General features: G+C 34.1%; 1 protein-coding gene across 1 annotated transcript; it reads left to right on the top strand.

Moving 5' to 3' along the window:
• The first annotated feature begins 2642 nt into the window (after positions 1-2642).
• CSN2 (casein beta) lies at positions 2643-7913 on the top strand. The gene is made up of 5 exons (XM_057502294.1): positions 2643-2920; positions 3842-3868; positions 5687-6217; positions 6779-6820; positions 7563-7913. The coding sequence occupies exons 1-4, from the start codon at positions 2816-2818 to the stop codon at positions 6782-6784; spliced, it is 669 nt and encodes a 222-aa protein (XP_057358277.1). The 5' UTR covers positions 2643-2815; the 3' UTR covers positions 6785-6820; positions 7563-7913.
• Positions 7914-15276: the final 7363 nt, after the last annotated feature.

The following is a 15276-nucleotide window of genomic DNA, read 5'->3' as shown; positions in this document are numbered from 1 at the left end:
TGTGAAGATAATGTCAGTAAAGTACAGAGTGTCTAACAGTTAGTACTAAGTAAAAAAAAAGAAAAAGTGGTAATAAGTGATTATAATTATGCCTGCAATAGAAAAAGGCAATCAATATTTATCAGGTAAATAAGTCTCTATGACATTAAGCAAAACTTGTATTACAGATTTAACAAGGACTTTAATTATACCAGGCATTCAGATTCCTTTTCTGACATGTACCACTACAGAGGAAAGTTAATTGCTTTGTGAATGATTAATTTTTTCCAAATCAAGGGTTTTGGGAGCTTAGTGGTCTGCCTTTTGTGACTAAGCAATCATCATGGATTTATCTTGTCAGTTTCTCCTCTGTGGCATAAAACACTAACAACTGCTCAGGTTAGCACGGAACTGTGGCTTTTGTGAGGGTCCTTTGTGTCTCTGGTGCTCACACAAAATTCCCCCACAACTGAGATCTCAAGGACACACCAAATGCTAAAGAGAGCATAATAACTTGGGGACTTGGCCACAGTCTCACTGTCCTCTAGTCATTGCCTTTAGTTATTAGACAATTTCATTCCCTGGACAGATTTCCTTTATCAGCTTGTGAATTGCTCCCTTGTTCAAATGCTCCCCAGAATTTCTGGGGACAGATAGTAGGCAGAAATCATTTTCTAATCATGTGGACTTCTTGGAATTGAAACTCACAATTGATTTTATTTCAAACCACAAAATTAGCATGCCACTAAATATAGTATATAAACAGCCACAAAAGTAGACAGTCATTCACTTAGCTCCTCCTTCACTTCTTGTCCTCCACGAAAAAAGGTAAGACTTTCAAATATAAATTCAATGTAATCCCTCTTCACATTTATGTCAAACTAGGTTGAAATATATGAAGAAAACAATTGCTTAAAATATGATATTTGAAATAAGAGTATTTAAAATAGTGCTGATACTATTTTCAACACTTTGGTTAAGAAAACAGTAATATCTATAAAGATTTGGTAAAAATTATACTGACTACATAAGCTTTATGAGTCTAGGAAAATGTAGTAACCGTGATTATTCTTTTTTAATGCAAGGCTAGTTAATAGGCTATATTAAAAGGTCTATTTCCTGAATTTAATGTCTTCCAATCTGTTTAAATATACCACAGCCATTAGAACAAAAATATATTTAAACTCTTGTATGGGAAAATGAATAATTATTGGGAAAGCTTTCTACAACAGGTAGTTTAGAGAGGTAGCACACTGAATCAAGAAATTGCAGGAACTGTTTGGGGACATGTACTACTTGAAAAGCTTATAAATAAATTTTTTTAGAAGTAGAGTGTATTCATCAAACTTACTTAGAACATCCAATTTCCTTCTTTATCATTTAGTTTATATTTCAAAATAATGTTAAAACAAACATACAAAATTTAGAATTAAGTTAAAAAAGAACAAGTGTTTTACTTTGTCAGAAATTCTAGATGGGATAGAGATGATTTGGAAAAAAAGGAAAGAGAAAATTTGAAAGAAAGAGTGCCTTAGAATATTAGTCAATATATTGAAGTTCTTTCTTAAAAATTAGTATATAAAATACTAATTATAATATAGAGAAAATTCAATGGGATTCTCCCTACACATAATGATCCCTAATAGAGTACTGTATTATTTTTTTTGAGTCTTGACAATAAAAAATTATTTGGAAACTTATGGAAGTCTCAGGCAGAGTAAAATTAATAAAGAATTAATAGCATCAATGAGAAAAATCTAGAAAAATATCTTTCCCTAATAAAGAGAATTATTTTCAGACTTCAAATATTGGAAAGGACATTTTTCACATGAATTAGGGAGTTTTTCCATGAAATAGTTTTAATTCAGAAATTTAGCTTAAAAATCTGAGATTGAAGATTGTATGTCAAGGCCTATTGGTGGTCTAAACATTATTTTTTATGAGAAATTATAGAAATACAACAAAACCAAGTAGTTAGTATCTTTTGATCAAAAGTGTTGTTCATTTTACATTATGTTATTAGAGGAGATAGCCCAGAGTCGAGATTGGCATAGAGAAACTGACCCTATGGTATATCAGCAAGAGATCAGAGACAAAAGAATAAGCATAGTATATAACCTCTAAAGTTATATGGCACAAGGGAGAATAGATACCATTAGTTTTGTGGGGATGAGGACTGCATAGTGAGTGTAAATGGAGAAAAACAAACCAATCAGTCCCAGAAAGCACCTGGATATATACAGCAAATAAAGGAAATGCTCAAATGAAAACCTCAGTCTTATTGGAAAGAGGGAGATATGATTAAATCAAATATTCATGAAACTGGTTGTTTAGTAAAGGAAAGATAAAAATAAAATATGATCTTCTTTGTATACATTTTCTTTGATCAGTTCCTCCCAGTAGATTTGAGTCTCCATTAGGGCTGAGACCTTAATATTTTGTTGACTGCTATAATCCTAGCATCTAGATAACGTCTGGCAATAAAAAGTAACAAATAAATACTTTTTTTAAACAAATGATTTGATTAATCATTTTTTTTTCTGTAAATACATATAACTCTTTTTTGTCTTTCAAAAAAATAAAAAACCCATAGTACTATGAATGAAATAAAAAGAGTGAGGTAAGATATGGCTTATAGCTGAAATAATCTGCATGGTTTTTTCAATGAAGTATGAAATTGATATGTAAGAGTAAGGAGCCATGGTAGATTCTGATCTTGGCTATATGATAAAACTTCTATTAGTATTTTTTCCTAAAACACAGGTATTTTTCTTATGCATTTTATTTTGTTTCCTTAGAAGGTAAGTAACCCTACCTAAATTAGAAAATATATTAGATGGACCATTATATTACTACTGCCTCATTTCACCATCCACAGGACTCGAGAGTCATGAAGGTTCTTATCCTTGCCTGCCTGGTGGCTCTTGCTCTTGCAAGGGAGGTAAGAAAATCTCTAAGTAATTAAGATACAGTGGACTATCTGGTTATGGCCACCAATATCATAAGTGTACAAATAAAGCAGAGTTTCAACATATTTTTTTGACTTAGACAATTATTTACATTATTCATTATTTCAACAATGTCCTTCTAGAGGGCCACAAAACTGGGTCAAACCCTTTTATATCACTGTGCTACCAGTCCCGAAAGGAAAAGTAAACTAACCAATAAGTAGCAGACAAAATAAGAAGAAAGGAATATGAAAAGAACAGTAATAATGCATGAATATAATCGCATGCATGCCCAACTTGGATAAATATGTCTTATTTCAGTGATGAAATATATATACCTCTTATCAGGCACGAGGCCAAATCCTAACTGTGCCTCTCCAAAGACATCCAGAGGATGGAGTGTCAGGGAATAAACATAATTATAAACATAATTGTAATCAAAATAAAAAGTGTTGGATATAAATTAACTCCTTTTTTTGCTACTTATCAAAAACTGTTCTTCATTCAGGTAAAATAAAAATATACTAATAAAAAGCTACTAAATATTAAAGACATAAAAACAATTACCTTTCAAATGTCTCAAAAGACTTGTAACATGTTTTATTTCTCAAATTTGGGAAAGAGCTCTGCATAATTGAAGTAAAGATTAAATAGGGGAAAAATTTTTGGAGATCTAATTGGCTTTATTAATTCATGAATTGGGCAGCAGGAAAAATGTTTAATAATGAGTTGGTTATGGAAATTAAAATGGCATTTTTTTCTTCACAGAAGGAAGAACTCAGTGTATCCAGTGTGGTAAGATATTTTTATTTAAAGAGAAATTTCCAACCATAAAGTAGTAACATTATGCAGTGAGGTAGAAGAAGTAGGTTTTTCATTTTCATTTTTATTTTTTTGTTTTTCTTCCTTTATAGAAGGCAGAAAGACTCTCAAGCAGTGAGGTTAGACAATGTTCATTCAGTAGCAATTTCTCAACCCAGGAAGAGTATAATGTTTACTTTTTTCCTATTGTGTCACATTAGGGCTGTTATGTCAATGCAACTATGTTCTGATGTAAATTTCCATTGTATATGTTTAATGACACAATAAATGTCTGGAGAATCAGTATTCTGGCACTTTTTAAGTTGGCTCGCTTCTTGAAATTATGTCACTGAGTCTCCTAATTTTTAAATAAATGATACAGTTCTGTTTTCTGTCTTGAGCTCTTTCTACTCTGACCTCATTCACTGTTTGGACATTTATCAAATGCCTTTTGTGGATCAGATATTGACTAGGAGCTGGGTTACAGACCGAAAACAGGGATGTCCATGAGAAAGAGCTTGCAATATAGTGAGTGAGCAGACATACAAACGGACACATTTTGTGATTCCTATAGTTTACTTAGTAAATAAAAGGAATTGAGATTTATTGAAGTCCTAAATCTGCCTGGAAGAGACAGGTAAGGTACTGACTGACCCTTGTACCACTCTTCTCTAGCCGGTCATCACCTCTTAGTTAAATGATATATTAAACTTTGTCTCTCCACAAAGGTCATAATAACCTTAGGGGAGATATTTATTTCTATTACTTCTTTTGAAGCCTAAGCATAGCAAGTGAACTAAAAATGATTAAACGAATGCATCAATTGTCATTATAATGCACTAGCAATAATATTATTCTTTTAAAATTAGATGTGGTATTAGAGATCATTTGTTGTCTTAGGAACAGAGCATGGTGATAGAAATTAGCACTTATTAAATGCCTTTTTTGTACCATGTTCACCAATTTTTTAAAGTCTCTTGACAGCATCCATCTCTTTTTTATACAACAGGCTTACACAGAATAGTATAACATAAATTTCAGCAATTCTCCTGAGTTTTTAATGATATTATCAAACAAGATGTCCACATTAACCTATTAAATACCTTCATATTCTGATTTATATTGACAAATAAGAATCATTCATTAAAACTAAATCTAATTTATTTTTATTTTTTTAAGTAATCTATTACACATATCAAGGTAAAACCCTCATATTTAGATGTGCATAGTTTCAAATTTTCCTACATTCAGTTTTTTTTTGTTTTTTTTTTGGTAGATAATTATTTTTTATTGAAGGGTAGTTGACACACAGTATTACATTACATTAGTTTCAGGTGTACAACATAGTGATTCAACATTTATATACATGACAATTCTAGGTAGCAGCTATCACCATACCAAGCTGTTACAATATCTTGACTATATTCCTTATGCTATACATTACATCCCGGTTACTTATTTATTTTACCATTGGAAGTGTGTACTTTTCTTTGTTTTGTTTTTTTTGTTTGTGAGGGCATCTCTCATATTTACTGATCAAATGGTTGTTAACAACAATAAAATTCTGTATAGGGGAGTCAATGCTCAATGCACAATCATTAATCCACTACATTCAGTTTTTACAGATAACTTTTCTTTATATGTGGTTTGTTTTTAGCAGAAACTTGAAAAGTTTAAACATGAGGAGCAGCAACAAAGAGAAGTAATTTGTAACTCAGGAAAAAGCGAAAGAAGTCTTAAAATCCTGATAATTGATTTCAGTTAGATCTGTGGATTCATCTATGAGGGAAGTGGGTTAATGAGAAATCCCTCAATGAGACTCATTAGTCCTCACATGACCCAGAATAATTTCTTAACCAAAATAAGTAAAAGATTTTCATTCTTCTCTTTCACTCAGTCATGATTGTGCAAAAGAGAGATGGTTAATCCTCATGAATGACTATTATAAGGATTCAAAGATGTTTTTTCCTTCTTTCCAGGATGAACGCCAGGATAAAATCCACCCCTTTCTCCAGCCACAACCTCTAGTCGATCCTTACACTGAGCCCATCCCTTACTCTGTCTTTCCACAAAATGTCCTGCCTCTTGCTCGGCCTGCTATGGTGCTGCCTTTCCTTCAGCCTGAAATAACGGAAGTCCCCAAAGCTAAGCAGACCATGTTGCCTAAGCGCAAACTGATGCCCATTCTTGAATCTCCAACAGTGCCCTTTATGGAACGCCAACCCCTGAATCCCTTTGCTCTGCCTCTGCTCCAGCCCTTTGTGCACCAGGTCCCCCGGCTTCTTCCTCAGACTCCGCTGATTCCTCCTCAGTCCCTGCCATCCCTTCCTCAGCCCAAAGTCCTGACTTTACCCCAGCAAGTGGTACCCTACTCCCAGAGAGATATGCCTGTCCAGGCCCTTCTGCTGTATCAGGAGCCTCTACTGGACTCCACCCAGGAGTTCTACCCTGTGACTAAACCACTTGCCCCAGTTTCCAACCCCATTTTTGTAAGTCCATATTTACTAATTCTGTTGTTGCTGTTCAGTTACAATGTTAGAAAAACTGAGAGGTCTAGAATGAAAGAATAAATGAATAATGAATCAATCAAAAATGCACATAATTTAGTTCAGTGATTCTCAACACTTGCTACACTAGAATAATCTGTAGAACTCTTTCTTTCTCGAAATCTCAGTCTAAATCTACTCATAGAGATTCTGATATAATGGTTCTGATTTTCTGTGTAGAAGATACTTAGTATTGGGAAGAAATTATTTCAGAGATTCTGATTTAACTGATCTGTTGAGAATTCAGGTAAAGAGGATTAAGGCATTCTAAAGCAGAATTAAATTTGATAATCTGGGTTTAGAATAAAGAAGGTTTATTTTCTACAGTTTTGAAGGTTTTCTTGTGAACATCTATTCTCCACATGATATTTCACACACCTTGTTTTTGGTACATGAAGGCAAACAATTTAGATGCTTATTTCATTACTCACAGAATTCTTAGGGAAGTGTTCTTGCTAAAGAGTGAATTGTATACTTATTTACTTCAAAACTTTTTTTTTTAAGGTCTAAAAGGATTTCAGAGTTAATGTCCTCTTCTTACTTTTGGTAAGCTTTGGGAGTTTGGAGATTAAAGTTATCATTTTTATAGTTAGTATCTTTTTACATTTTGTTCTGTATAAGTCCTAGAGTAACAAATTCCATCAACATACCAATTTACTCATAATTATTGATCTGTTATGGACATCTCAATGGTTGAATATTATTTACTGACTTGAAATTATGTATCTTTGGTATTTCAAATAATTTTAAATTTTAGTTATGTGCCATTGACAGATTTGATTAGTTTACTTTCAAATGCTTATGTATTAATGCTTGATTATCATCATTTTTAGGAAACACTGAAAATAGTTTCTTCTACTTTAATGCAAATGTATTTGAAAATTTTTAAATGATTAAGGTACATTCTCACTTATAACTTGAGCTTCATAAATTGCAATTGTTTCCATCTCATTTAAAATTTACATATTACCATTTAATTTGTGAGTCAAACATAATTAATTATTCCAGGTATCAGGATTAAAAAAGGGAGAGAAGACAGCTCTGAGATTCTTAAAATACAGACCCTTTTATGGTGATAATAGACTAGATATTTCACTAAAACAAAATCCAAGTGAGCTGACATTTGGCCCTAGAAGCACTTTTATATGCCTCCAATGTAGGACACATCATGGTGCATTTGTAATAAAATTTTTTATGTGAATTAGATACACCAATATGACAAATGGGGAGAGATGAATAGTTACAACATATAAAAGAACTAATTCTCTGCTTGTTCTCTGTTCCACAGAATTGACTGCGACTGGAAATGTGGCGTCCTTTCAATCTCTGTATCATGTTACCAAAAATAAATAATTTTTAAAAGAAGAATTTTTAAAGGGAAAAAAATTTTTATATGGAAAAAGTGAAAATTTATTCCTTTACTTATTTATGCATTATCTGGCATTCCTCTTGATTTGAATTCAACTCATTCAACTTTGCATTTTCCAAATTTTCATTCAACTAATATCATAGGAGTTCAATTTTGAAATGGAAATGCCATAAGCATACCAAAAGTATGTATGCAAATAGTTTCTGGAATTGTGCTTATTATTTTTTTTAAGAAATTATTTCCTAACCAGTCATGTCAATAAATTAATCCTTTAGGCATATTTAAGTTTTCCTGTCTTTATTATAATTTTTCAAACATAATTGGTCTTTTTAATGTTAATTTAAGATGTTAAAAATAGTCATGGAAGAATTGAAATTGAATAGAATGTTTTAAATTGGATATTAAAGGATGTCAAAACATGGAGGAGAAGATAGCGGACCATACACTATGTTTGCTCTAGAAAGTCTTGGTTTATACCAATTGTACCAGTTAAACTATTTACATGTGCATTTCACTCTCAAAAGCACCCAGCATGGATGTTAAAATTTATGGTCACCCTAGATTTTAAAAAAAAGCTTTAAATCTGAAATCTGATTCACAGTTCTGCAACATGGTAGCTAAGTAGTGCTGAGAAAGTTACTTAATCTTTCACAGCTTCCATGTCTGCGTCTACAAAAGTCAATTCAAAGGGTTTCATTGAAGTTTTAATGTGAGTGGAGCACTGCACAGTGCATGGTAAGTGTTCCCTGCTGTTGCATGTTATTGATGCTACTTACACCAAAGCAGAAGAACCAGTATCACTGTCAGAATAAGTGGGATTGCATGGTTTTAGCCAGTAATACCCAAGAAAACAAAACTTGTATGATGCTCTGACAGTCATTGTGTCTGACTGTGGAGTAACTGTTTCATTGAATGACTCATCCCTCTTACCAACTCCTGCACTAGTGCACTCTAGGCCATCCCCGTGAGCTTACACAATGACTTGTCTCCAGAAATTACTTCATCTTTCCTCAAAATTCTCCTTACCTTCAGGATCAAGTGCAAGCCAAATTTGCGCTACCATATATCTTATCGTTAAAGAAAATATCCCATCTTTAACAGTGCATCTCCAAGGCTCTCCCAGTTTTTTAGGTTCCTCAGTGGCAACTATCATAGAGGAGGTATCCATAATACTGCTATTGTTTCATATGCTATTCTCTCATTAACCTGCTCCCATCAAGCTTTTGTCTCTATACTTTTTCAAGGTTACCAAGAACTTTCACCTTGCAAATCTGTGCTCCTTTTACCTAATTTCTCAGTGCTATTTGGTAGAGTTGACCATCCCTTCTTTTCTGAAATATACTTCTTTTCACTTGAAATCCTGAACCTGTTAAACCCTTGCTTTTTATGTTAACTCACTAGCCACTTATTTTCAGTCTCTCTTCTGGCATTTCCTTTTCCAAACACTTAATGACTAGAGAACCCTAGGAGTTAGCGTTACCCTGGCTGATACTGTTTAATTCCATGCCTTAAATCCATTCACAGACTGAAAGCTTCTAAATGTTTATCTTCTAACTTATTTGTTCCTGAACTCCAAACTCATGCACTCAACTTGTTTTCTTGGCTTCCACACCTGAGTATTTAATTAATATCTCATTTTAATTAATAAACTTGGCATGGCCAAACATAATTCTTCATCTGGATCCAGTCTCTGACTTGCTCAAATTTAACTGGGCATATTTCAATAGGACAGACAACTAATATAATTGTATGTAGGCAATAGACTTACTTGAATAAGTGTTTTCACCAAGAGGAAATATTAATTGCCAGTATTCATATGAGAAGGTGCTCAACATCATTAGCCTTCAGAAAAATGCAATTAAAGCTAGCACATAATATGACACAACAATCAGAATGTCTAAAATGGGGAAAAAAATTGGCAATACCAAGTGTTTACAAAAACAAACAAACAAATAAATGCTAAGTAATTGTGATGTAAATGTCAACTGGCACAAGCACCTGGGAAGCCTGTGTCAATCTTTGTCAAAAATAGACATCTGCAAATCTTAGGACTGGTGTTTCCACTCTTAGGTACATAGCCAACAGAAACGTGTATATATGTGCACTAAAAATATACACCAATGTTTTAGGAGCATTAGTCTTAATATCCAAAACTAAAATCAACACTAATGTGAATCGACACTATTTTGGATAATTTGTGGTAAACAGTGGAATATTCTATGTAATTAACATGAATGAGCTACTGCCACACAAAACAGCATGGGTACAGTTTATTTAAATAACATTGAATGATAGTAGCTGGATGCAAAGTATACAACCCCATAAATAGAATCTGTCTTAATCAATAAAAAACTAATTTCTGGTGATATAACTTAGACTAGACATTACCTGAGAGCAGGCAGAATTTGATAGGAAACATGATGTAGTGCTCTCAGTTGTACTAATATTCTTTCCCTTAACCTGAGTGTTGGTTATTTTGTGATAATTTATTTTAATGTTTGTACTTTTCTATATTCATGTTTGTTGCTCTTTAAAATTTTAAATGTATGTTACATTTAAAATCATGTGCTGCTTCTCCAGTGTCTTGACCAAGGCTTCTTTTTCCCTATATGTGGGGCCTCAGCAATGCAAAATCACTCTTTACTTTTGGACTTGAATGCAATTCTATATTAGGGCAGAGGACCTTGTTTCCTTGGAGTGGCTGGATAATGCATGGTTTCACCCTTACTAGGGTGAAATTTGAAAAATGGGAAGCAGTAGTTGGGAGAGAAGCAAATTAATTCCTGCTTCATTTGCAGTAATTCTGTGCAGCCTTTGTTAAGTACATAATCACCTTAAATTTTTGATTACCAAAAGGATTTGGAGGACTCAAAACAGTTTAAACCAGCAGAAAAGAGCTTTATTCCAGCAACAGCAGGAACAAGATATGCATTCAAAAAGGTGCTGAGATCTCAGGAGCAAATTTATCCGTTCCCACTGCTAGGTAGCCTAGAATTTTCTTTATCTTTAGGTCTTAAAGCACTAATGGAGGGCATGTAAAGCGTCTCAGCACCAGAAAGCTCAAAACTACTTGCTGGGGGGGTCTCATACCAAAAAACTGGTCATATTTTAGCTATATGACAAGTCTTAACCACTGGAAACCACCCCCACTCCCAGATTCTACTGTAACCTGCTGCAAACCATATGCAATTATTACTGAACAATCCTGACAGGCATCCTGTCCCAAGCAAAGTACAGACATCAGACTTCAGAATATTGTTTATCTTTAGTTATTAAATACCATAGTGTTGCCAAGGATAGGACTCTGGGGATAAACATACAGCCAGTCCAGACCAACTGAAGTGACCAATGTTATGTATAGCCCTTCTGGAGAATTCTTGTGTGTTGATAAAGCATATCTGCTAAATATCCTTCAGTGTGTAGTGAGGTGGTTCTTTCATTGCTTTGCATCTTTCCTTGCCTCCATTTACTTAGGGTGCATCCTTATCCGTAATTCATAATTGCTTCCAAACACTTCAGGAAAGAATCAACCTAAATGGAAGCTGAAGTTGTAGAAATTTACAAGTATTCATATATACACAAAGAAAATGAACTATAGAATATTATGACAAAGTTGATACTGAACTTAATGAACACTTCAACATAACAATATGTTTTTTCTCTTTAAAATTTTTCAATTAACTTTAGGAATTTTTGATTCTTTGACAGAACCAATCTGAAAGCCAATCTAAATATACTACAAAAATATTGAATTTTCTGGATTAAAAAGTACGGTGGGTGGACTTCTGCCCTTTCAAACATTACGTTCAAGTCCTACCCCCTGATACCTATGAACATGACCTTACTTGGAAATAGGCAGTTTGTAGATGTAATCAAGTTAAGATAAGGTCATACTGGATTACAGAGAGCTCTAAATCCAAAGATGGTTGTCCTTATAAGAAAAGGGAAACTTGGACACAGACAAATACATAATGAAATAGCCAGATGATTTGGAAGAAGTTGGAGTGATGCTGTTACAAATGCAGACAAAATTAAGGAATGCCAAGGATAGAGGCAAATAAAGATCTCTAGAGGCAGAACCCTACAACATTTTGATTTCCGATTTGTAGCCTCCAGACTATGAGAGAATAAATTTCTGTTGTTTTAAGCCACCTAGTTTGTAGTACTCCATTTTAGCAGCCCTAGGAAACTAAGAAAATTAGTCATACAGATTGTGGTTATATAATGTTCAAAAATAAGTTGAAAACCTTTGATCAAGTTACTTAAAAAATGGAGAACAAAAAGTTTTTTGCTTTACTGAAATTACTGAAAACAAATCTTGCAAATAGGAAGACATTAAAATTTATTCCCCAAAGGGCGGATTATTTAAAAATGATAAAGTTGAAGTAGTGTACAAGACTTAATGTTGAACTTCTACAATTGCCATTTGGTATATTTTAACATGTAGGAAAATTTTAATGACTCTTGGATAAAGCATATATTCCAGTCAAGGAGTATAATGATGCCATAATCCTTTATTCAAAGGCAGAGGTATTTGATGGAGCAGAGCCAATTAGCATTCTTCTATTGATATCTGAACACTCAAGGAAGATGCTATGTAGTCACTTACTCTGGGATTTGGACCTGAATGACCATAAAACCTTGAGATGTAGAGAAGCCATCTTTCCTATCACTTGCAAATTAAGTCAGTCCAAAGGAGAATGATGTTGAAGGGTAAATAAAAGGGTTAATGACCACTTTCACATTCCTAAATTCAACTGTACTTCACCCTTGCAATTTTTAGTTATGTGAACAAATAAATTTTTCTTGTCTTTATTAATTTGAGAAAAGGTTTATTAATATCACTTGTCACCATGAGGTTCCTGACAGAATAGAATCAGGTTCCTATGTCAGGGTTCTATGCTAGTGGATCTTTCACTGCTTATGACCATAGAGCTTTTTAGAGGAAAAAGTAAAATTCAAGATTGAGGCTTTAAATTACACAAAGAGTGTCTTAAATCAGTCTATAACAATACCACAGACTGAATAGCTTAAACAACAAACATGTACTTCTCATAGTTCTGGAAGCTAGAGGTCCAAGTTCAAGATGACAGCAGATCCTGCATCTGGTGAAGTCTATTTTCCTGGCTTGTAGATAGCCACCTTCTGCTTTATCCTCACATGTCAGAGAAAGAAAGATCATTTCTTATATTGACACTAATAAGAAACTAACAAGAAATTGACATTTCTTATATTGACACACATGAAGGTTCCACCCTCATGACCTAATTTTCCCCAGAGACCCCACCTCCAAATATGCCATCACACTAGGCATTAGGGTTTCAGTATATGAATTTAGGGGGGACACAAACATTCCATCTCCAGCAATTAAAATGATACAAACTCACAAAGATGGTGGGTCTCATGTGAAATCTAGGAAAGTGGAATACTAATTATTATAAAAAGTGAAAAATGCTGGAAGATAAGGAATATTTAGAGAACCCCCAACTCCCAAATGCTCCTGACGCTCTCTTTGTGCCTCTTTTTATGATGCAATCATGGATTCTTCGTTTGCTATAACTAATGGTTACCTCAATTTAATTTCCATTCCTCATTTTTGCTTCACTCTACCTAGGATTCAACTTGATATGTATGGGCTAGAAGTAAGAAGAAAAAGCTCAGAAAGTTCTTTCCTTAGTATACAGCAGAGTACATAGACTATAGTGTCTTAGGAGCTTTAGATATGGCCAACAGAGGGAAGGGGACTGTGTATTTTGTATTAAAAAAAACAGACCATATTATTAAAAAATCAGGGGATTTTATACCCCAACCCACATCTCTGGTTTCTCCTATGAGTCCCAGTATTTCATTGCACTTGATCTGTGTATTTCTGCACGACAACAATGGACTGGGGGGAACAGCAGAAGGGGAAGGCAGACATTCCTTAGTTTACTATCAGCATCATTTTTCCCCCAACCATTTTTTTACTCATTTGTTATTTGCCAGGTTTGGTAACTATAATGAAGAGGGAAAAATTATAAAACATCTGTAGATAGACATGCTTAACTCTAATTACCCATCACTTCCCTATGTTTACAGATAAATCAGAAATGACTATCCTTTAAGTTTTTCCATGAAGAATAGACTTCTATAAAACTTCCAGTTAACTGAGAACTCTAGCGAGAGGTACACAGTAATTGAAACTGCATTTCTGATCTCAGGATGGAATGGAGCCTACTGTCCCCATACCAAGACCTAACAGGTAAACTCTTGAAGCAAGATGATAATTAAAATAATCAGAGATGTAGTGGATGGGATAATTATCGCTTGAAAAATGGTCAAACCAGAAGTGATCTGTGTGTGAGGCTAATTATTATAACTGTAGGGAAAGTTTAATGACAGTCTCATCAGGGTGATTTTTTTATGTATAAATATTAAAATACTCTGGAGAACAGAATTCTGGGTCAAGCTACCATCAGAGAGAGTGATGATCCACCCCAGCCCCAATTTCTGAATAAGAATCAATATGTAGATTTATATCCCTTGAATGAAGAAGAAGCCAAAGTTCTATAAGAAAGATCCTGATATAATAACATCATATTTCCAACCCTGGTTCTTGACTTCAGCCTGTGAGTTTGGGGGCGTTTACTTGGGAAAAGGGAACTATCTGATCGTCTTATAGACCCTGGGATCCATTGTCTGTCTTACCACTTGTAACTTGGAACGGAGAATATTCTGATTACCTATTGCTCATATTGGGACTTCCCTTAGTCAGCTAATAAACGTTGTTGTCACTAGAGTTTGCCTCCTTTCAGGCCTGGTGATAATCTAAATCACTCATGGTGAGTTCTCAGTTCAGAGTGTATATCTAGAAACTGGTCAATCGAATCCCCACATTACCTTCCTGAAGAAGGGAGGTAAAAAATACTGAATAGAAATAATTCTTGTGTCTCCTTCCATAATAAAATAACAATCTTGCTTCTCTGGAGCAATTGTAGTGACTGTTAAAAACTAAAATATACAAGGACAGTGAATGATATCATTACTATGTTTCCTCATTTGGCCTTCTCAAGAGCTTCTTGGAGAATAACAATGGATAACTGCAAATTAAATGAGGTGGTGATACTTATTACAGGTGGTATTTTAAAATATGCTGTCAGGTAAATTCCTAGGACTTGCTTTATGGCTAGTAACATGGTAAACGATTTTTTTCTCCATTCTGCCTTTAAAACTAAAGAAGAAAATAATATCAGAAATAGTGTGCTTTCATCTTATAAAACAGTGGTTCCACCTCATGTGACAGTTTTAAGGACAAGTCTTCTCTAGTCTTGCACCACATTGCAGTCTGCAGGAAGCATAACTGTCTTATCTTTCTATGGTTCATAATTCATTAAATCGATGACTTTGTTCCTATAGGATTCATAACACAAAAAGTATCAAGTCCTTGATGCTTTTGGAAGTGACATGATAACAGAAGCTGAGAGATACATTTTATGATGACACAGGGGCCTGCATCCTCCACTAATTTCCTGCAGGCCCAGGAGCCTGAGTATGTTGGCAAACTTTCTATAGATGAAAACAAGTTGTATCACCTTGTACTTCTTAACACTGAAAGAAGGCAGAAGACCCAATGCTAAATGGCTTTCTTTTGATT

Source organism: Manis pentadactyla, chromosome 5 (assembly GCF_030020395.1).
Source record: "Manis pentadactyla isolate mManPen7 chromosome 5, mManPen7.hap1, whole genome shotgun sequence".
Taxonomy (NCBI): Eukaryota; Metazoa; Chordata; class Mammalia; order Pholidota; family Manidae; genus Manis; species Manis pentadactyla.
This window is presented reverse-complemented; position numbering and strand designations above follow the sequence as displayed.

Coding starts and splice junctions, on each gene's coding strand:
- CSN2 (XM_057502294.1), top strand. CDS start 2,816: ATGGACCATTATATTACTACTGCCTCATTTCACCATCCACAGGACTCG. Junction 2,921..3,841: donor CTCTTGCTCTTGCAAGGGAG/GTAAGAAAATCT, acceptor CTTCCTTTATAG/AAGGCAGAAAGACTCTCAAG. Junction 3,869..5,686: donor AAAGACTCTCAAGCAGTGAG/GTTAGACAATGT, acceptor AAGGATTCAAAG/ATGTTTTTTCCTTCTTTCCA.